The sequence below is a fragment of the Malaya genurostris genome, chromosome 2 (genome assembly GCF_030247185.1).
Source record: "Malaya genurostris strain Urasoe2022 chromosome 2, Malgen_1.1, whole genome shotgun sequence".
Classification (NCBI taxonomy): domain Eukaryota; kingdom Metazoa; phylum Arthropoda; class Insecta; order Diptera; family Culicidae; genus Malaya; species Malaya genurostris.
This window is the reverse complement of record NC_080571.1, coordinates 129,362,607-129,386,365: the sequence shown is the minus strand read 5'-3', so window position 1 is coordinate 129,386,365 and position 23,759 is coordinate 129,362,607. Positions and strand designations below refer to the sequence as shown.

At 38.0% G+C, this 23,759-nt stretch overlaps 1 protein-coding gene across 6 annotated transcripts in view; it reads left to right on the top strand.

The window, feature by feature from the left end:
- Positions 1-23,759, top strand: part of LOC131432980 (allatostatin-A receptor) — a 133,939-nt gene that overhangs the window by 7,859 nt on the left and 102,321 nt on the right. For 5 of the 6 annotated variants that reach the window (XR_009230003.1, XR_009230002.1, XM_058599671.1 and 2 more), the window contains 3 exons: positions 4,487-4,641; positions 4,695-4,825; positions 4,900-5,047. Coding sequence is in view for 4 of the 6 variants with exons in the window: in XM_058599671.1 (XP_058455654.1) it covers positions 4,487-4,641; positions 4,695-4,825; positions 4,900-5,047 (434 nt within the window). In the remaining 2 variants the exon portion in view is untranslated. The remainder of the gene's footprint in view (positions 1-4,486; positions 4,642-4,694; positions 4,826-4,899; positions 5,048-23,759) is intronic. The other variant, XM_058599670.1, reaches the window with a different exon arrangement.

Below are 23,759 nucleotides of genomic sequence, written 5' to 3'. Positions count from 1 at the left end.
TATAACACCAGGGGTCTCAAGAGCTCCGTGCCATTTGAGCCAATTTGTTCTGATTCCTGATTCTATAGAGAAAGACAAAACTATCACCACGCGGGTGGAAGTGATTGGCAAACTAAAATCAAAGTTTATTATTTAAACCAAATAACTCAATGGTACAACTTATCATTATTTTGTTTGGAATAAGAGTTAAAATAATAAAAATAATAATTAAATCTGCAAATAACAACAAAGTAGCAAATTCTATCATTTTGATATCAAACTAAGAGTAAAGTATTTATAGAAGATAAAATTCTCAGAGAATCGTAGTTTTATCTTTCAGAATATAATAATATTATAAGTATTCCTTTCATCTAATTATGAAGTTGTTTGCTAATTTGCTAAATATTCGAAAATCTAATCAACTATTAGATCAGTTGTAATTAATGCAATTGAAATATTTTATCAATAACATACTGAGTTGTTATGCTATTTCTTGAATCCTTTGATAAAATATCAAGAAAACGTCAAGTATTGCAATGACAGCCAGTGGTGGTAAATTGCGAACCGAACACCGATGATTCCGCAAATTTACTCAACAATGTTCACCGAGTGTAAGCATGCGAGGTTCGAAAACTATTCCCTCGGTTAATGCGAAAGTGTTATGTGCACGGCGTTCGGTTGGCGGACCATCGGCGAGGGTCGAGTAAACTGCGTTTGATACGATGCTTTGTTGATTTCAGTTCTCGCATCCTGGTTTTGAAATTATCAATGCACATGTGATCAGCACAAAAAAATTGTTTTGCTCGATTGATAAATCGATCAATAGTCTTTCAAATGGTATTATTTTGTACATTATCAGTGTGCGTAGGGTGGCTCGATATGAAAAATAAGAAGTTTTTGATCTTTTGAAAATTGTATGATTTTTGGAATCAATAACAATAAGAATGGAATAATTTAGAACATTTTACTTTTTCAAATTGTATGTTTAATAAATTGGTGAGTCAATAGCAAATAAAATTGAGTAATTTCAAGCATTTTCAACGAGCGTAGGGTACCTGTATATGGAAGATATTTTGACTAATGTCAATTTGATGTTCTATTGATTAATGAATCAATAGCAGTTCGACTGGGATAATTTTAGACATTTTCAGAGAGAGTAGAGTGGCGCAATTTAAAAATTTGGATTTTTTCACTAATTCGATGTTTTATTAAATAGTGAAAAAAAACTTTGGACATTCTCTGCCACCGTAGGGTATTTCTGTTTGAAGAATTGTAAAGTTTTTGACTAATACCAATTCGATGGTCTGTTGATTGTTGGATCAATAGCAGTTCGAATTGAATAATTTTTGGCATTTTCGGTGAGTAAATATTTTGACTTGTACTGATTCCATGTTTCATTTAATAATGAATTAATATCAATTATAAATTGCTAATTTTTGACATTTTCAGGGACCATAGGGTGGTTCTACCTATAAAATTGTAATGTTTTTGACTAATGTCAATTCGATGCTCTATTGATTGATGAATCAATAGCAGTCCAAATAAGCTAATATTGAACTTTTTCAGCGTAGGGGAGCTTAATATAAAAATTTGAAAATATTTAGATTTTTGCTTTTTTTATTGTTCAAGTGATAAACTAATCAGTAACAGGAAGAATTTGATGATTTCGGACGTTTTTAGCGAGCGGTTTAGGGTGGCTCAATATGAAAAATTGTGAACATTTTGATTTCTGCATGTTCGATGCAATATTCATTAATGCATTAATTGCAATTTACGTTTGTTAATTTTAGATATTCTCAGCGAGCGTTGGATGACCTAATAAAGAAAATTGTAATTTTTATACTATTTCCAATTCCATGCCAGTGGTGGTAAAGTGGGAACCGAACACCGATGCTTTGTACATATTTGTTCAGAAATATTTTCCTAGCAAAAATATGCAAAAACTATTCATTCGGTTTGCCGTAAAGTTCACTTGCTTTTCGGCGAAGCAATTTGTTCCAAACCATTCAGTTTGCAGATCATCGGAAAAGATCAATTGAGCTCTATTCGATGCGTATTTTTATTATTTATGGTTCGATGACGTGCCTACTTACAGCATCAAAACTAAAATTCTATTTCGGTTGATGATCAAAGCAATAGCGCGTTAAAAACTACAGTCAAAATCACAGGCACTTCGACGATTAGCATGTTTAAATCCGATGGTTTACCACCACCTATTGATATATTAATCAATACAGCATCCAATTTGCAAAACAATTTACAATTTCTCATATAAAGCCGCCTTACCACCGAACAAAATGCTTAAAATTCTAATTTTCCAATTGCTATCAATTAACTATTGGATTAGCAAAAGGTAAAATATTCCCATATTTTTATATTGAGCTACTTTACGCCCACTGAAAATGTCCAAAATTATCCTATTCGAATTTAATTCATTCACCAATCAATAAAGCATCGGATTTACAAATTCAAATACTAACATTTTTCAAATAAGACCACACTAGGTTCGCTGCACGGAACCACCCGCGATCCCATTTCAACCAGAATATTAGTTGATTTTCTGAATTCGATTGGTTAAAATTTGGTACAACTAATCGATTGTTGTTTTAACTAAACTGTCATTTTTGTTTTTCGATTAGCAGAAACGATGGTTGAATAAACTAATTTAACCGTTTGAAAAAAAAATGCTGTCAATTAGTGAGGACACATACCTTTCAATTTCAACAAATATTTTAGTTGAAATAACTGCTGTTATTGAAACAAAATTCTGTTAGTTGAAAAATAAATCGGTTTTATTATGTTTATTATGTTTTAGACATTGCAAATAGTTGAATCAATTCCAACAATGTTATTGATTTGCGAAAATTTTAGTCTTTATATGAGCTTGGGTGCGTCAACCGCTGGGAATTGGAATTTTGCGACGGCAATTCAAACGCGCCATTCAATCGCAGCGCGTTCTGTGTGTTTGAAACCCTTCGCTCCTGTTGCTTTCATAAATTAAATTTATGTCAAAAAGCGTTTTATTGCTAATGCATGAACATCATCATCGGTATCAAACAGCTGGAAGTAAAACAGTCTGCTGGAAGTAAATCAATGATCGAATTTGAAGCATAAAATTTTTGCGCATACTTGAAAGATTACGAGATGATCATTCATTAACATTTTCTAATTTGTCACCAAATCTTTTTCATCTTAAACAAGGTTAACTTTATCACAACACCGCTGTTAGATAAACACTTGTTATCGTGAATTTCTCAAATCGAATGAACACGATTTCACCAAACGCTTTAACCATCGATGTTGTTTTCATTGACATTTTGAAGCGACGCGAACAGATTTCAACTAAAAAAGTTGTTGATTTTGCATTGCAATTATTGTTTTGCTGTCAACTGTCTCCGGCATTTGACAGCATTCAAAACAACATATTTTTCAACTACTTGAATATATGCAAACCAAAAACCATATTGGTTGAATCAAAAATAAATTAGTTAAATCAACTATCGCAAAAATCAAAAACTGCGATATCGCAATTTTATGATCGAAGGGTTCTCCATGTGGAAATGTCCTATTGGAACTGCTATTGATTCACCAATTAATAGAACATTGAAACGACATTAGTCAAAAATTTTACAAATAGCACAACCCTACTGTCATCGAAAATATCCAAAATTATCAAATTTCAATTGCTCAAAATATTTACAAATTTTCATATTGCGCCACCCCAAAGATAAACTCAAGATAGAGTAGTCTGCGATTTCTTATGTATCATTTGAATAGAACCCCTCGATGAGCTCTGTCCACTGCCAGTTTCAGTTCTTTGAAGCAAAACAACAAGCGTCTGATCGATAGATGCTTCGTAACTATGACAATGATTGGAAAAATATCAAGTTACAGTATAAAAGATATAGAGTAATTTTGCCTTATATCCAGTGATTCTTACAATAAGAAAGTAAAAACTACTTATAACCATTGCCTAGAATTTATTTAATTTGTTTTTGCCGCATCCCATGGAGGATTAAAGTCAGTTGTGGCTAGAAATCTTTATATGCTGAATGTAAACATATGTTTGTTTCCTTTCTAACTTGTGTTGTTTCCATGGCATCTTGCATGGCATTTTGTCGGAATTAGACGACGCTTATTAACGGAGGGTCAATAAAATTACATTATTACTGAACCAACTGATTCACGATTACTGACCCAACATTTTTCAATGAATCGTATGGAACATTGTAATCTTGAATTTATCTTTTGCCACCCTACGCTCAATAAAAATGTAAAAAGTTATCCAATTTGAACTGATATTGTTTCCAGAATCAACAGACTATCGAATTAGTCTAAGATTACATTTTTGTCAATTTTTTAAATAGATCCACCTTACGGTCGCTGAAAATGTCCAAAATTGATCAATATTAATTGCTTTTGATTCAATATTTAATAAAACATTAAATTAGTAAAAGTGAAAATATTTACAAATTATTATTATAAAGATTCTTCAATTTAATTTTAGTGGTCGCGGCCAATCCAAGCATGCGTTCTACAACAAATTTGCTCATTATCAACTTGGCAGCTGCTGATCTTCTCTTTGTTATTTTTTGTGTACCATTCACGGCGACAGATTACGTACTTCCAGAGTGGCCTTTTGGTTTGACGTGGTGCAAATTTGTAAGTAGAAAAAAATATCTATATATTCTCAAAAACCATAGTTCAAAATTTAGGTCCAATATATGATAGTGGCAACCGCTCATGCTAGTGCTTATACATTAGTGCTAATGTCATTGGATCGTTTCCTAGCGGTTGTTCATCCAATTACGAGTATGTCAGTTCGAACGGAGAAAAATGCAGTGATGTTAGTTACACATTCTATTATCATAATTACAAACGTTAAACATCCTCTATATTATAAACTTTTATTCATTACAGAGCAATAGCGATCGCATGGCTCATTATAATAACTACAGCAATTCCAGTTGCCGTTTCCCATGGAGTTCTACACTATCCCAGTAAAGGAATTGATTACACTGCCTGCCTATTTCTACATACTGAGGGATATAATTTAGTGGCATTCCATGTAAGTAGTTCGAATAACCGAAAAAAACAAAGAAAATAGTTACTTATATACATGTATGCATCACCATCAAAACATTTTCATGCATACCAGGTGTACAAATGTGAAACCGCCCTCTAGGTTTAAGTTGTTAAAATAGCAAATGTAAAGCTTGCTTCAAATAGAATTGGAACAAAGACAATTGCCTGTATTTCAGTTATTTATTATTGTATTCAAGATCTTTTTTTATACAAATGTAGCGTTTTCTTCATACTTTTAAGAAAAAATACGGATAAAATTATTCGTCACGGTTTTGAAGGAATTCTCGAATTTTTCCTGTAACACGGCTCAGTAGGCGGCGCACACCTTCTTCGTCCATCGTTTTAGCTATCTTATTCCACCAGGTCGTGATCTGATTGATGTCTTTGACAACGTTTCCCTTTGCCTTGAGTCTCCTCTTCATGATTGCCCAGTATTTCTCAATAGGGCGGAACTGGGGGCAGTTGAGTGGATTAAGGTTTTTCGGAACAAGCTGGACCACTTTCTTTGCATACCATTCTTAATCGGCTTTGACAGCTTGCCAAATCTGGCCAAAACATTACAGGATGGTCGTGGGATCGAATGAACGGCAAAATTCGTTTTTGGAGACACTCTTTTTGGTATAGTTCCGATGTCATTGTCTTATTTGTAACGAAAACTTTCGTTTTTTTTTGCCGCAGCTGCAAATGCCCGGCCAAATCATAAATTTTCTTGCAAATTTGTCGGCAAAAACAAATTTAAATTTGGCTGGAACATCCCCCCGAGCCGTTGCCAAGTAAAATTTTTGACCTGGGATTTGACCGAAGTCAGCCTTGACACAGGTTTCATCGTCCATCAGAAGACACCCGTTGAACTTGGTCAGCACCTGGTCATATAGTTTCCGAGCACGAATTTTGACCACACTATTCTGTTTCATGGTCCGATTTGGCTGTTTGCTAGCTCGATACGACTTGATTCCTTCCCGGAGTCGAGTTCTCCTCACGGTACTATGGGCAGATTAGGATTCCTCTTAATCGTCTTCAAAATCTTACCACGCAATTTTCGGTCGACAGTTCGACTCCGACGATCGGCTTGAGGCTTCCGAATCGTCGTCAATGTTTTCTTATACCGTTTGATAACGCGCCATACGGTATTTCTGGGCAATTTCAGCTGTTTAGCTAACCTAGATGCAGACCACAATGGATTTTCCAAATAACTGTGCACAATTTTTTTTCCTTCTTTCGGCTTCCATGTTGATTGTTTACAAAGTACAGTCGGTTTTCGGAATGTCAAAAATCATACGTGAAGCTGACAAAATTCCCGACACGTGGGCGCTAAGAGCTTCCAAATCCGTCCACCAGGAGCGCCACAATATGAGCAAAAGTTTGTTCCAATTCTAAATGAAGCAAGCTTTAGTTGGTAGATATATAAATACCTTTGGAACTACTAGTGCCCGGTTTCCGCCTCCGAACGTAATAGTGAAGAAAGCTCTAAAAACGGTACTCACTTCGATTTTTCAGGAAAGGTTTATTCGAATTTCACAAATCATGTTTCAACTTAAAGCTCTCAGTGTCTTAAAAAATACTGTTCAATTTAATTCTGTTCCGACTTTCGGTTCCGAAATTATAGGGCAATGAGTATCAAAACTTTCAAACTGTCATGCAAAATCGGTATGCATCGGTACGTGCTGATAAGGAAGAAGAAAAAAAGGCACCCACCCAGAACACAGCGTACTTTGTTCAATTTTGTATAGCGTGTAGGGTTGCCACATTTAAATCTATATTAACTTGACATAACTGTTTACAAATTGAAAAGTTGATGGTAGTTTATACCAAAGTATGTTTTTGATTTTACATAAGTTTGAAAACAAAATCTTGACAGAACCTTCTAGTGATGTTTTCGAAAACATAAGTAATATGAGAAAAGTATGATTACACCACTAGATGGATACAAAAAGGTTTTTGCTTTCTCATATAGAAAGGTTATGCTATCACTGTGAAAACCGACTTTTGAACTGAGGCCCGGGGGACCAAGTTTCATATACTATTCGATTCAGTTCGTCGAGTGTGTGTGTGTGTATATGTGCGTATGAGTGTATGTAACGTTTTTATGCACTAACTTTTCTCGTTGATGGCTGAACTGATTATCACAAACTTAGATTCAAATGAAAGGTCTCGTGATTCCATACAAAATTCCTCAGTATCCATACAAAATTCCTCAATATTATCCGGTTCCGGAATTATAACCCCATAATTCCGGAACCGGAAAAATGCGCGGAAATTACGAAAATAAGTGCACCAACTTTTTTTGGAGATGGCTAAACCGATTCTCACAAACTTAGATTCAAATTAAAGCTTTTTAGATCCCATAGAAAATTCCTGAATATTATTTGGATTCGATTTCCGGTTCCGGAATTATGGGGTCAAATGCGCAAAAATTATGAAAATAAATGCTTTTTTTGAGGTTAGCTGTACCGATTTTTACTAACTTAGATTCAAATTATAGGTCTTGTGGTCCCATACAAAATTCCTGAATATTAATTGGATTCGACTTTCGGTTCCGGAATTATGGGGTAAAATGTGCAAAAATTGTGAAAATAAGTGCACCCACTTTTTTCGGAGATGGCTAAAGCGATTTTCACAAGCTTAGATTCAAATGAAAGTTCTTTAGATCCAATACTAAATTCCTGAATTTCATTTGGATCTGAGTTCCGCTTCCGGAGTTATGGGGTAAAATGTGCCAAAATTGCGAAAATAAGCAGTGGTGGTAAATTGCGAACCGAACGCCGATGCTTCTGCAAATTTACTCAAAAATGTTCACCGAGCGTAAGCATGCTAAAGGTTCGAAAACTATTCCCTCGTTTAATGCGAAGGTGTTCTGTGCTCGGTGTTCGGCGAAGCAATCTGTTTCGAACCGTTCGGTTGGCGGACCATCGGCGAGGGTCGAGTAAACTGCGTTCGATACGATGCTTTGTTGATTTCAAGTCTCGCATCCTGGTTTTGAAATTATCAATGCACACGTGTGTAAGGATGTGGTGTTACAGAATAATAAAATATTGCGTAACTTCAAGAAAAGTATTAATAAATTAACTGAAAGAAATTATCCAGCACTCAAAGCTTCGTACGTTCAATTGCAACCTATAAATAATATACTGCACTGGACTGTTTCTAAAATCAGACGGCGAAGGGTACAGACGCGCCTCGTCAGACCAGCAACAAGTAGCAGTCACTCTCTTCCTCTCTCTGTCAGCACGCTAGTATAAAGGAAGCAGCCCCAGCGTTCACTGGCTAATTCGTCATCTAACACTCGATATGGATAGACGAATAACCTACTACGACTAACTTCGATTTTGTTTTATCTTTTATTCGCAGTTTTCTACTTACCCAAGCTATGGGTAAAACGCGCCATAGGTCCGAGAAGGATCCAAAGGATGCTAAGCGCCTGAAGCCAAGTGATGTACAGGTAAACGACCGTTTGCTGAGTAACAACCAATACGCTGATCTGCCAGTTGATGTCGAAGAGGAACTGCAGAAGAAGGCAAAAATGCCGCCTTTCTACCAACTTCCCACCAACTCTACGATCGGATTTCAACACACTGATCAGCAAAGGACTACAGGCAACAATCCGTTTATGTACTGAAGGCTACAAAATAACTGTTCCGCCTTTGAACCACTACAAAGGAGTGGAATTGTACCTGAAGCAGACAAAAGCGGAATACTTCACACACGATATTGCCGCCAACAAACCTATGAAGGTTGTACTTCGAGGACTACCCGACATGATGGAAGCCGAACTAAAGCAGGCACTGTCGGAGGCTGTACTAAAGCCTTTGATGGTGTTTAAAATGAAGCGACATAACACGGACAAAAAGTATCGAGATCAACTCTACTTGGTTCATCTGGAGAAGGGCTCCATCACCATGATGTTATATACTCACGTATAACAGATTGCGATGTTTTGATACCAAATCGAGAGTAGTGATAATAAAGGAGCTTGGCTCAGTCTTAAGCAGTTCTTGAAGGTAACTAGTCGCTCTTGTCTTTTTATCCGAAAATCAGAAAACGTTATAAGGTGCATGTGATATTTAAAACCGTAATAGATTAATTAGATTAACAAAGTATACAAAAGTGGCGACGAGGTTTAGCACGATACCTTTCGCGTGTGAATTTAATTTTGTTCATTAGCAGTGGTTGGATAAAAAGGTGTACATAGTTGCGAAAAGCTATCTTTATAGTGAGTTTTTTTACTTGGAAGCGGCTAAGTGAAGCTAAGGTGGAATGTGTAGGAAATTACATGATTAATACACAGTTAACGTGGAATTGCAGTGATACTACATTAATAAAAAAAAAGATAAAGAAAGCAGTACAAAGGAGGTATTGTTGAAATCAGCTAACCACGCGGTTCTGGTCAGCTCAGCTTTCTTGTAGTATATATTGCGCCTTTCTTGTAGTACGCTTGCCCTCGGTCTCTTGCATGATAGGAGAGCAATGCAGAGCTTAGTGGTTCTCTAAGTATACATTATAGCGGTGAGCAAAAGCACACACAATTTTTGTAAACATAAAGGTCACATCAAAAGGGACTGTTATCGGTTTAAAAACTCGGGTTCAGTTAATTTTGTAGAAGACAAGCAACCTACAATGGACTCTGTAGCGCACTATTACAAACGTTTAAAAATTCATAAATCCAGCGATGAAGAGGAAAATTCGGATTATGAGTGTCTTATGATTTCAGCAGTAAGAAATATAAGCGATCCATGTGTAGTAAACGCTAAAGTAAACGATCGAACACTAAAAATGGAAATAGATACTGGATCGGCTGTATTGGTAATTGGGGAGGACTTATTTAAACAATTTTTTTCGGACTCAACCGTCTCCGAATGTACGCGTAAACTGATAGTTGTTAATGGATCACGTTTGAATACTTTAGGTGAAATTATTGTGAATGTTTTGATAAATAATATAGCTAAAGCAAAGTTGATCGATCTCAAAACGGATAATAATTTTATTCCGCTAATTGGGCGTGATTGGATGGATGTTTTCTACCCAAGTTGGCGCAGGGGTTTTTCGGAGGTTGAATTGGTTCAAAACTTGAGTTTACAAAATAGTAAGGAACAAATATTGAATAATCTAAAAATTAAATATGCTTCAGTGTTTAATGAAAACTTTTCAGAACCAATAAAAAACTTTCAGGCCGAATTAATCCTCAAAGATGATCAACCAATATTCAAGCGCGCGTGCAAGCTCCCGGCCGAGCGGTGGCGGAAGAAGAATATCGAAAAGGGGATGGGTCTTTTTTCACAGTCAGAAAAGTAATAAATTTGTTTCTTATTTAAATTTTTATTTGTTTTGTAATTCACAATAACGTCTTGTAGCAAATTTTTTCGCAAAACTGTTACCACTCGTTATCTTTTCTCGATGTTACTACAGTGGGTCTGTACTGGTCTATGCTTCTTGTGCTATATGTTTTGTTCACACAATCTATCTTATTCCTTAGAGTCAGCTTACAACTTCGATATTTGATTCTATTTATCACTATTCAGAAACTGTTTCTACCACTCATATTCTGCGAATTCTCTTCTTTGTAACGATTTTATACCCGAATTGATATCACTAAAAGAAAACGTTTATTAACACGAGAACTCGGACAAGGCGGCCTAACTTATCTGCGAGTCGAATCCACGAGACTACCGGCCATTTACCGCGCACTCTTTACAACTAAACTAACTGCTAATTTGTCTACGGGCCGACGCCCGAGACCAACGGCTACTTACCGCGCACTTTTTAAAACTTAACTGACTGCTAATTTGTCTACGGGCCGACGCCCGAGACCAACGGCTACTTTCCGCGCACTCTGAGACTGAACTGGACTAACTGCTAATTTGTCTACGGGCCGACGCCCGAGACCGACGGCTATTTACCGCGCACTCGTTGAGATTGAACTGGACTAACTCTTCCCAACTATGGGTTTTTAAGCTCCTAGCATTTTCTTTCGGGTGAAGCCCGAAGATTTTAGTACAAGCCGAGCTTGTGATTTCAAGTAGGAAGTTCATCCGATTTTCTCCCGAAGTTCTACCGAAAGCCGGAACCACTGTCGCTAGGCCAGAGGCAGTGTCCGTAAAAATATAACTTTGTTTTTACAACATTGCCGCGCTGACTAATGCCCGGAACTGTCTATGGTTTTATAACAATAGCTTTTTTTTTGTTTTACAACATTGCTACGCTTATTAATGCCCGGAACTGTCTATGGTTTTATAACAATAGTTTTTTTTTGTTTTACAACATTGCTACGCTTATTAATGCCCGGAACTGTCGATGATTTTATAACAAAATTTCTTAAACATCGTGGCACTGACTAATGCTCAAAAATGTGCACGCTTCAATAACAAATTTTATACTTGGAGGTTGCAGCTACGCTGATATGAGAGTTTCCTTCACATTTTCCTACTTTTTCTACAATACTAGCAAATTCGAAGGAAAATTTGATAAGGGCGCTGCACGCGTATGAAGTACCCTATAAAATCAAGGACAAATTATTAAACCATTTAAGCATGCTCGAAAAGCAAAAAATTATTTCTCTAATTTCTGCTAGTGAGTGGGCATCTCCGGTTATAGCTGTTATGAAAAAGGACGGAGACATACGAATGGTCATAGATTTCAAAGCATCAATTAACAAGGTACTTCTACCGAATACCTACCCCCTACCGTTAGCTCAAGACATTTTTGCATCTTTAGCCGGATGCAAGGTGTTTTGCTCTCTTGATTTAACGGGAGCATACACTCAATTGCAGCTTTCTGAGAGATCAAGAAAGTTTGTTGTAATTAATACATCCAAAGGTTTATATACATACAATCGTCTTCCTCAGGGAGCATCATCAAGTGCTTCTATTTTTCAGATGACGATGGATCAGGTTTTGCGGGGATTAGAAGGGGTGACTTGTTATCTGGACGACATTCTTGTAGCAGGAAAAAATTTTTATGATTGTTTACATAAGTTGGAGCTTGTTATGGAGTGCCTCTCCAAAGCCAATATTCGAGTTAATTTTAAAAAAATGCAAGTTTTTCGTAGACAAGTTAATGTATTTAGGACATTTAATTACGGACGAAGGATTGCTACCATCCCCAGAAAAGATTTCTACTACTAGTAAGGCCAATAAACCACGTAATATAACTGAACTCAAGTCGTATTTAGGATTAATTAATTTTTACAACAAGTTTATACCAAACATGTCGTCCAAGTTGAAGTGTCTTTACTATCTTTTACAGAAAAATGTTCAATTTGAGTGGACAGAAAGACAGCAAGAGAGCTTTACTCAATGCAAATATACTAGAATATTATGACCCCCACAAAGCATTAATACTTGTAACCGACGCTTCTTCTTATGGACTAGGCGGTGTACTAGCGCATAGAATAGATGGTGTTGAAAAACCAGTGTGCTTCACGTCATTTTCGCTCAACTCTGCACAGAAAGCTTACCCCATACTTCATCTTAAAGCACTGGCAGTGGTATGTTCTATCAAGAAGTTTCATAAATTTCTTTTTGGCCAGAGATTCACGGTATATACTGACCATAAACCGTTATTAGGCATTTTGGGAAGAAATGGAAAAAATTCTCTAATAGTAAGTAGACTTCAACGTTACGTACTGGAGTTGGCGATTTATGATTTTGAGGTCAAATATCGACCATCTTCTCAAATGGGAAATGCAGACTTTTGCTCTCGTTTCCCATTGGAACAAACTGTTCCAAAATGCCTGGATGGTGATTTTGTCAAAAGTTTAAATTTTTCAAATGAGTTTCCACTGGATTATTCAATGATAACCCGTGAATCTAAATCAGACGACTTTCTATCGCAACTGTTTGGTTTTATTGAACATGGTTGGCCTATCAATGTACCAAAGCATTTTAGTAATGTTTATTCTTGCAGAGATGAGTTAGAGTGCATCGACGGTTGTGTACTTTTTAAAGATAGGGTATTTATTCCGGTTAGCTTGCAAGCGGGTATTTTAAAACTACTACATGCGAATCACAGCGGTATGATAAAAATGAAACGGCTTGCTAGGCGATCTGTTTACTGGTGTGGAATAAATGGGGACATAGAAGATTATGTAAAAAGATGTGAAATATGTGCAAAAATGGGAGCCATTCCTAAAATCAAAGACGTGGGCGCTTGGACAGCAACCAGCCGCCCTTTCAGCAGGATCCACGCAGATTTTTTTTATCTCGAAAATAAAATATTTCTTTTAATTGTCGACAGCTACTCAAAGTGGGTCGATGTTGAGTTAATGCGATATGGCACCGATGCTGCAAGAGTTAAAAAAAAAATGGCTAAGATTTTTGTCTCCTTTGGTTTGCCAGACGTACTAGTGACCGATGGTGGACCTCCATTCAACAGTAAAGAATTTATTACTTTTTTAGAATTACAAGGTATAAAAGTCCTCAAGAGCCCACCGTACAACCCGGCAAGTAACGGTCAAGCAGAGCGCCTGGTAAGGGTAGTCAAAACGACACTAGAAAAGTTTTTACTCGATCCAGATACAAAAGCGTTGGATATTGATGCTCAAATAAATTTGTTTTTGATAAACTACAGGAACAATGGTTTGTCTGCAGACAGTATTTCTCCTTCTGAGAAAATTCTGTCATATAGACCTAAAATTTTATTAGATTTGATCAATCCAAAAAAAAGTTATAAGAACTATTTGAGAGAGGATGATGAAACATATAGATTTAAAACCGAATTTGTTGATAAGAAATCTGATCCTTTTGAAAAGCTAGCGGTAGGGGAAAAGGTGTATTACAGAAATTTCCGAAAAACGGATTTAGAAAAATGGATCAATGCAACGTTCATTAAACAAATTTCAAAAAATCTCTTTCAGATTTCTCTAGGGCAGCAGTTGCTTATGGCGCATCGAAGTCAATTAAAGTTGATTCCAAGTTCGAAACGTAGTACGGTAGTGGTGATGCCTTACCATGGAGAAGATAGAGACCAGACTTCTTCAATGAAGGACCAGTCACGTACCCAGAGGGGGGGCCCGAGGGGCCCTGGCCCCTCCCGAAATCAAAAACATATAATTATTTAGAATGTCTCAGACATGTGTTACAGAAATAACAAGACAGTAAACGTAATGAAATGTAATACAATATCAGTTCCAGTGGAAAAATTAAAAGTGTATGTTAAAAACAGCCGTAAAAGGCACACCGAGAATTAGATACATAAGCAATTTTCAGTAATGGGCCCCTCCCGAAATGAAATCCTGGGTACGGGCCTGTGAAGGACCCGTCCGACGTCAAACGAAACAGTGAACGAGTCGAGGCGTATCCAGATGTTCCGCAAGTTCCAGAATCTAATGAAAATGACACAACAAGAGGGTTTAATAAAACCATTCGAAGTCCTATAGCAACTAGAAGTTCTACTCGTTCAAAAAAAACTTAACTTTCATATTATTACTGAGACCGGAAATTCGTAGCAGTATATGAAAGATAATGCGTTGATAAATTAAGTACAGATATTTCCTGTTTTCTGAAATAATCAAATATTCAATTTTTCCATAAAGTTTCATTTGAATTTAGTTCTAGAAATCATCCAGTAGGTCTTCTCTTGAAAAGGGAGGACTGTTATATACTCACGTATAACAGATTGCGATGTTTTGATACCAAATCGAGAGTAGTGATAATAAAGGAGCTTGGCTCAGTCTTAAGCAGTTCTTGAAGGTAACTAGTTGCTCTTGTCTTTTTATCCGAAAATCAGAAAACGTTATAAGGTGCATGTGATATTTAAAACCGTAATAGATTAATTAGATTAACAAAGTATACAAAACATGCGTCAACTGAAAACGATTAAATCGTTATTTCACATAATCATCGAATGACAAAAATATAAACCGGTACATCGGATGTCACACAGTGCACGAACTGTTTGAACTACGGCCATGGAGCGAGGAATTGCCACATGAAAATTTCGGTGCGGGAAATGTTCCGAATCACACAATACCAACGATTGCTGTGCAATGTGTGAACTGTGATGGCGACCATCCATCTACTAGCCAATCGTGTCCACAACGTGCTGAGTTCACAAAAATTCGACAACAGGCGCAACGAATGTTCCACAGAAGGATTAGGCAAATTTATCATCGAATATGCAATATAAAGAAATGGTTGTAGTAAATTGAAATGCTTGCTCACTCAGAAGCAAAACTGCTGAGTTATCCGACTTTCTTCAAGAGAAGAATGCCGATATTGCTATTTTAACTGAAACTCATCTTAAACCTGAAATTTATATTTTTATTTACAATTACAGGATTCACAGGCTCGACAGGACAACTAGCAGAGGAGGGGGAGTTGCCATTGCCATTAAACGATCCATTCAGCACAGGCTTCTGTCAGCCTTTAAATTGCAACTTATAGAAACCATCGGAATTGAGATTACAACGACGATGGGACCCATCATCATCATTGCAGCGTACTGCCCCAAACAAACCAATCTTCGAGATGATACGTGTGCATCATTGAAGCGAGATCTAGTTATGCTCACTCGACGACAGAACAAATTCATCATTGCTGGGGACCTGAACGCACGGCATGAGCTGTGGGGAAACAAAAGACAGAATCGAAACGGATTCGTACTTGCCGAAGATTACGAAGCTGGACAGTACAACATCCTCGCTCCGGATTAACCAACGCGACTTTCCAGATCGGGAGTTCATTCCATTTTGGATATATTTATCAGCAACATCGCCATAGACAGCTCTCCGGTGGTCTTCAACGAGCTATCTTCCGACCACTTTCCAGTAATATTGACGTTAGGATCTTCACCAGAAACAGTGCCTATTCAACCTCGGAGGAACTAATATCGCACCGACTGGGTCCAATTTCAACAAATCGCCGACGAACTTATTAACATCGATTTGCCACTAGATTCCCCGATGGAAATCGATGCGGCCCTATCTTCCTTTCAGCATTCAATCACAGTCGCTCGTGATAGGACGGTTCCAGTACAATATATGCCGAGTTCCTCTCTTCAAATCGACAGTGTCACCAAAAAACTCATCCGACATCGAAATATCTACCGGAGGCAGTATCAACGAACTGACATCCTAGATAAGAAGACTTCTTATAACAACTTAACTAGGATAATCCAGGAAAGGATATCTGAGCTTCGCAACAGGAACTTCCAGCAAAAGCTTCGAGAAATTCTCCCACATTCAAAGCCCTTCTGGTCCTTAACGAAGGTGCTTAAGAAAAACCGAAGCTTATTCCTCCTCTGATGTCACCCCAGGACGCAGCTGAAGGAATACCTTTAATCACACCAGTAGAGAAGGCAAATGCGCTAGGCCAGCAGTTTGTGTGTTCTCACAATGTAGGACTCAACATTGTTAGTCCACATGAAAGAGCCGTTGCTGATAGCGTAGCTGAGATTGACCAATCAGACAGCTAGGTTCCTGAGGAAAGTAGAGTCACTGCGAATGAGCTGATGGCTATTGCGAAAAAATCCAAAAATATGAAGGCCCCCGGTTTCGACAACACATTCAACATTGAGCTGAAACATTTGAGTATTTGCTCATTTGTCTTCTTAGCTAAAATTTTTAACAGGTACTGGGAGCTTGGTTATTTCCCTTCAAAGCAGTCACGTACCCAGAGGGTGGGGGGGGGGCTGAGGGGCCCGGGCCCCACCCGAAATCAAAATATATAATTATTTAGAAGGTCTAAGACATGTGTTGCAGAAATAACAAGACAGTGAACGTAAAGAAATGTAACACAATAACAGTTTCAGTCGAAAAGTTTAAAGTGTCTGTTAAAAACACCCGTAAAAAGCACACCGAGAATTAGGTACATAAGCAATCTTCATGAACATTATTTTTTATCTTTGGGCCCCTCCCGAATCGAAATCCTGGGTACGGGCCTGCTTCAAAGTGGAAGTTAGCTAAAGTTATCCCAGTTTTGAAACCGGGGAAAGATCCTTCCCTTTCCAAGAGTTATCGGACCATCAGCTTACTCTCTGCCCTATCCAAGCTGTTTGAAAAGTCAATACAAAGGCGAATTCTTGCTATCGCAGATGAACAGAATATATTTCTGGAAGAACAGTTTGGGTTCCGGAAAGGAAGATCCACCATCCACCAACTCACAAGGGTTAACAACGTTATCCAGCAAAACAAATCAGTGTCCAAAACGACTGCCATGCAATATTGAATATTGATAAGGCATTCGATAATGTGTGGCACGATGGCCTGGTGGTTAAACTGCATCGGTATAATTTTCCCATGTATCTTATTAAAATTATCAAAAATTATCTTGCAGATAGAGCTTTCCAGGTTTCTCAGAACAATGCACTTTCAGAAAGATTTACTACTCCTGCTGGTGTACCTCAGTATCCTAGGTCCCATTCTATACAACATTTTTACATCACATCTCACCTCTTCCGGGTGGTGGTGTTCTGTCACAATTTGCTGATGATACTGCCATTCTTTATAAAGGTCGTGTCATTAATGCTCTGAAGAATAAACTACAGACAGGTCTGGACGCTCTAACTGAATATTTCACAAGCTGGAAAATTGTGATCAATGCAGCAAAAACTCAGGTCATCTTGTTTCCACATTCAAGATCTCCAAAACTTGTTCCATCAGACGAATGCCGAATACGATTCGGTGATGAGGTCATCCAATGGTCCGATGAAGTTATCTATCTAGGACTCACCTTTGACAGACATCTGATATTCAGGTCACATGTTGACAAAATCGTTCAAAAATGAAGCATACTCATTAGGTCTCTGTATCCGCTGATTTGTAGAACATCTAAACTGTGCCTGAAGAATTAGATGGCTGTTTATAAACAAATCATCTACCCCGCAATTGAATACGCAGTCCCTGTTTGGCGGGGCTGTGCACGAACACACAAACTTAGGCTTCAGCGCATTCAAAGTAAGATCTTAAAGATGATTCTAAATCTACCCCCTTGGACAAGGACTAGTGAAGTACATGAGATGGCCTCACTGGATATACTAGAACAAAAATTCGAACAATACTGCACGAAATTTGAAGAGAGGTGCTCAATCTCTGATATACAAATAATTCAAAATTTGTACGTATTAGGTTAGGGATAGTTATAAGTAGGTAGATATTTTATTAATAATTAAAATAAATATTATGATTAAACATTAGTATGTAAAACAAGAGTAACTAAAACACCTATTATTAATAACGAATCGTATGAACAACAAAGATGAAAGGCCAAAGGGTCAAAACACTTGTACTGTAAAATGTTGATGTAATACACAAAAATAAGATTAATAAACAGATATTTATGCAAAAAAATGCGTTCACTGGCTCATTCGATATTCAGACGGCGAAGCGTGCAGACGCACCTGAACAGACCAGTAGCAAGCGGCAGTCTCTCTCTCTCTCTTCCTCTCTCTGGCGGCACGCTAGTATAAAGGAAGCAGTCCCAGCGTTCACTGGCTAATTCGTCATCTAACACTCGATGTGGATAGACGAATAACCTACTACGACTAATTTCGATTTTGTTTTATCTTTTATTCGCAGTTTTCTACTTACCCAAGCTATGGGTAAAACGCGCCATAGATCCGAGAAGGATTCAAAGGATGCTAAGCGTCTGAAGCCAAGTGATGTACAGGTAAACGACCGTTTGCTGAGTAAAAACCAATATGCTGATCTGCCAGTTGATGTCGAAGAGGAACTGCAGAAGAAGGAAAAAATGCCGCCTTTCTACCTGAAGGGCTTCCCACCAACTCTACGCTCGGATTTCAACACACTGATCAGCAAAGGACTACAGGCAACAATCCGTTTATGTACTGAAGGCTACAAAATAACTGTTCCGGCTTTGAACCACTACAAAGGAGTGGAAGGTCATCTGAAGCAGACAAAAGCGGAATACTTCACACACGATATTGCCGCCAACAAACCTATGAAGGTTGTACTTCGAGGTCTACCCGACATGATGGAAGCCGAACTAAAGCAGGCACTGTCGGAGGCTGGACTAAAGCCTATGATGGTGTTTAAAATGAAACGACATTATACGGACAAAAAGTTTAGACATCAACTGTACCTGATTCATCTGGAGAAGGGCTCCATCACCATGAGTCAACTGAAAACGATTAAATCGTTATTTCACATAATCATCGAATGGCAAAAGTATAAACCGGTACATCGGGATGTCACACAGTGCACGAACTGTTTGAACTACGGCCATGGAGCGAGGAATTGCCACAATACCAACGATTGCCTACTAGATGACATCGCTGTAAAATGTGTGAACTGTAATGGCGACCATCCAACTACTAGCAAATCGTGTCCCAAACGTGCTGAGTTCACAAAAATTCGACAACAGGCGTCCCGTAAACAATCAACGCGCAAGAATGTTCCACAGAAGGATGAAGTTAATTTCCCACGGCTCCCACCGAAGAGGGATATTCCAAATTTGCCGCCACTTCCTTGCAGCAATCCAAAAGATTCAGCCGCTGGATCACAAAAACAATCTTCCTCAAAAATCCCTCATGGATGGGGTAATAATCAACCACAAGCAAAGGATTACTCTGGTGATTTATTCTCTGCTGAACAACTGATCGTCATTTTTGAAACAATGACAACAAAACTACGAAACTGCAGAACGCGGTAAGATCAAATCAACGCCTTAGGCAAATTCATCATCGAATATGCAATATAATGAGTTGGTTATAGTAAACTGGAATGCTTGCTCACTCAGGAGCAAAACTGCTGAATTGTCCGACTTTCTTCAAGAGAAGAATGCCGATATTGCTATTTTAACTGAAACTCATCTTAAACTTGAAATTTCTATTTTTTTTTCCAATTACAGGATTCACAGGCTCGACAGGGCAACTACCAGAGGAGGGGGAGTTGCCATTGCCATTAAACGATCCATTCAGCACAGGCTTCTGTCAGCCTTTAAATTGCAACTCATAGAAGCCATCGGAATTGAGATTACAACGACGATGGGACCCATCATCATCATTGCAGCGTACTGCCCCAAACAAACCAATCTTCGAGATGGTACGTGTGCATCATTGAAGCGAGAGCTGGCTATGCTCACTCGACGACAGAACAAATTCATCATTGCTGGGGACCTGAACGCACGGCATGAGCTGTGGGGAAACAGAAGACAGAATCGAAACGGATTCGTACTTGCCGAAGATTACGAAGCTGGACAATACAACATCTTCGCTCCGGATCAACCAACGCGACTTTCCAGATCGGGAGTTCATTCCATTTTGGATATATTCATCAGCAACATCGCCATAGACAGCTCTCCGGTTGTCTACAACTAGCTCTCTTCTGACCACTTTCCAGTAATATTGACGTTGGGATCTTCACCAGAAACAGTGCCTATTCAACCTCGGAGGAACTATTATCGCACCGATTGGGTCCAATTTCAACAAATCGCCGACCAACTTATTAATATCGATTTGCCACTTGATTCCCCGATGGAAATCGATGCGGCCCTATCTTCCTTCCAGCATTCAATCACAGTCGCTCGTGATAGGACGGTTCCAGTACAACATATGCCGAGTTCCTCTCTTCAAATCGACAGTGTCACCAAGAAACTCATCCGACTTCGGAATATCTACCGGAGGCAGTATCAACGAACTAGCAACCTAGATAGGAAGACTACTTATAACAACTTAACTAGGATAATCCAGGAAAGGATATCTGAGCTTCGCAACAGGAACTTCCAGCGAAAGCTTCGAGAAATTCTCCCACATTCAAAGCCCTTCTGGTCTTTAACGAAGGTGCTTAAGAAAAAACCGAAGCCTATTCCTCCTCTGATGTCACCCCAGGACGCAGCTGAAGGAATACCTTTAATCACACCAGTAGAGAAGGCAAATGCGCTAGGCCAGCAGTTTGTGTGTTCTCACAATGTAGGACTCAACATTGTTAGTCCATATGAAAGAGCCGTTGCTGATAGCGTAGCTGAGGTTTACCAATCAGACAGCTTGGTTCCTGAGGAAAGTAGAGTCACTGCGAATGAGCTGATGGCTTTTGTGAAAAAATCCAAAAATATGAAGGCCCCCGGTTTCGACAACACATTCAACATTGAGCTGAAACATTTGAGTATTCGCTCATTTGTCTTCTTAGCTAAAATTTTTAACATGTGCTGAGAGCTTGTTTACTTTCCTTCAATGTGGAAGTTAGCTAAAGTTATCCCAGTTTTGAAACCGGGGAAAGATCCTTCCTTTTTCAAGAGCTATCGGCCCATCAGCATACTCTCTGCCCTATCCAAGCTGTTTGAAAAGTCAATACAAAGGCGAATTCTTGCTTTCGCAGATGAACAGGATATATTTCTGGAAGAACAGTTTGGGTTCCGGAAAGGAAGATCCACCATCCACCAACTCACAATGGTTAACAACATCATCCAGCAAAACAAATCAGTGTCCAAAACGACTGCCATGGCAATATTGAATATTGATAAGGCATTCGATAATGTGTGGCACGATGGCCTGGTGTTCAAACTGCATCGGTATAATTTTCCCATGTATCTTATTAAAATTATCAAAAATTATCTTGCAAATAGAGCATTCCAGGTTTCTCTGAATAATGCACTTTCAGAAAGATTTACTATTCCTGCTGGTGTACCCCAGCGAAGTATCCTAGGTCCCATTCTATACAACATTTTTACATCAGACATCCCACCTCTTCCCGGTGGTGGTGTTCTGTCACAATTTGCTGATGATACTGCCATTCTTTATAAAGGTCGTGTCGTTAATGCTCTGAAGAATAAACTACAGACAGGTCTGGACGCTTTAACGGAATATTTCACAAGCTGGAAAATTGTGATCAATGCAGCAAAAACTCAGGTCATCTTGTTTCCACATTCAAGATCTCCAAAACTTGTTCCATCAGACGAATGCCGAATACGATTCGGTGATGAGGTCATCCAATGGTCCGACGAAGTTATCTATCTAGGACTCACCTTTGACAGACATCTGATATTCAGGTCACATGTTGACAAAATCGTTCAAAAATGCAGCATACTCATTAGGTCTCTGTATCCGCTGATTTGTAGAACATCTAAACTGTGCCTGAAGAATCAGATGGCTGTTTATAAACAAATCATCTACCCCGCAATTTAATACGCAGTCACACAAACTTAGGCTTCAGCGCATTCAAAGTAAGATCTTAAAGATGATTCTAAATCTACCCCCTTGGACAAGGACTAGTGAAGTACATGAGATGGCCTCACTGGATATACTAGAACAAAAATTCGAACAATACTGCACGAAATTTGAAGAGAGGTGCTCAATCTCTGAAATACAAATAATTCAAAATTTGTACGTAATAGGTTAGGGATAGTTATAAGTAGGTAGATATTTTATAAATAATTAAAATAAATATTATGATTAAACATTAGTATGTAAAACAAGAGTAACTAAAACACCTAATATTAATAACGAATCGTATGAACAACAAAGATGAAAGGCCAAAGGGTCAAAACACTTGTACTGTAAAATATTGATGTAATACACAAAAATAAGATTAATAAACAGATATTTATGCAAAAAAAAAAATGCGTTCACTGGCTCATTCGATATTCCGATGGCGAAGCGTGTAGACGTGTCCAGGAAGACCAGCAGCAGTCTCTCTCACCTTCTCTCACTAGCTGCTCGCAAGAATAAAGGAAGCAGCCCAATCGTCCACGGACTCAGTCCAACAACTGACAACAAAACGTGTAGACGTACCCAGTCACACCAGCCGCAAGCAGCAGTCATGGAGAGTAGAGTCACTGCGAATGAGCTGATGGCAGCGCAATTTTGTTGTAGCACCGATCAGAAATCACGACAACGTGATCAGCACAAAAAATTCTTTTGCTCGATTGATAAAACGATCAAAAGCAATTGAAATAGCATTATTTTGGACATTATCCGTGTGCGTAGGGTGGCTCGATATGGAAAATAGTAAGTTTTTGATCTTTTGCAAATTTTATGGTTTTTGGTTATAGAATCAATAACAATAAGAATTGAATAATTTGGAACATTTCCAGCGAGTGTATGGTGGCTGAGTATGCAAAATTTGTAAACTTTTTGACTATAATTTGGACATTTTCAGTAAACGTAGAGTGGCTCAATAGTAAAAAGGGATTTATTTTTACTTTTCCAAATTCGATGTTTAATAAATTGGTGAGTCAATAGCAAATAAAATTGAGTTATTTCAGGCATTTTCACCGAGCGGAAAATACCTGTATATGGAAAATATTTTGACTAATGTCAATTCGATGCTCTATTGATTGGTGAATCAATAGCAGTTCAAATAAGATAATGATGAACATTTTCAGCGATCGTAGGGGGGTTTAATATAAAAATTTGAAAATATTTTGATTTATGCTGTTTTAATGTTAAATTGATGAGCGAATCATCATTGATGAGCAGGTAGAATTGGATGATTTTGGACGTTTTTAGCGAGCGGTGGTTCAATATGAACATTTTGACTTTTGCATGTTCGATGCTATATTCATTAGTGCATTAATTGCAATTAGAGTTAGTTAATTTTGGATATTCTCAGCGAGTGCTGGATGGCTTAATATAGAGAATAGTAATTTTTATACTATTTCCAATTCCATACCAGTAGTGGTAAAAAACACCAAACACCAATGCTTTGTACATATTTGTTCAAAAATATTTTCCTAGCAAAAATATGCAAAAGCTGTTCATTCGGTTTACGCTAAAGTTCGCTTTCTGTTCAGCAAAGCAATATATTCCAA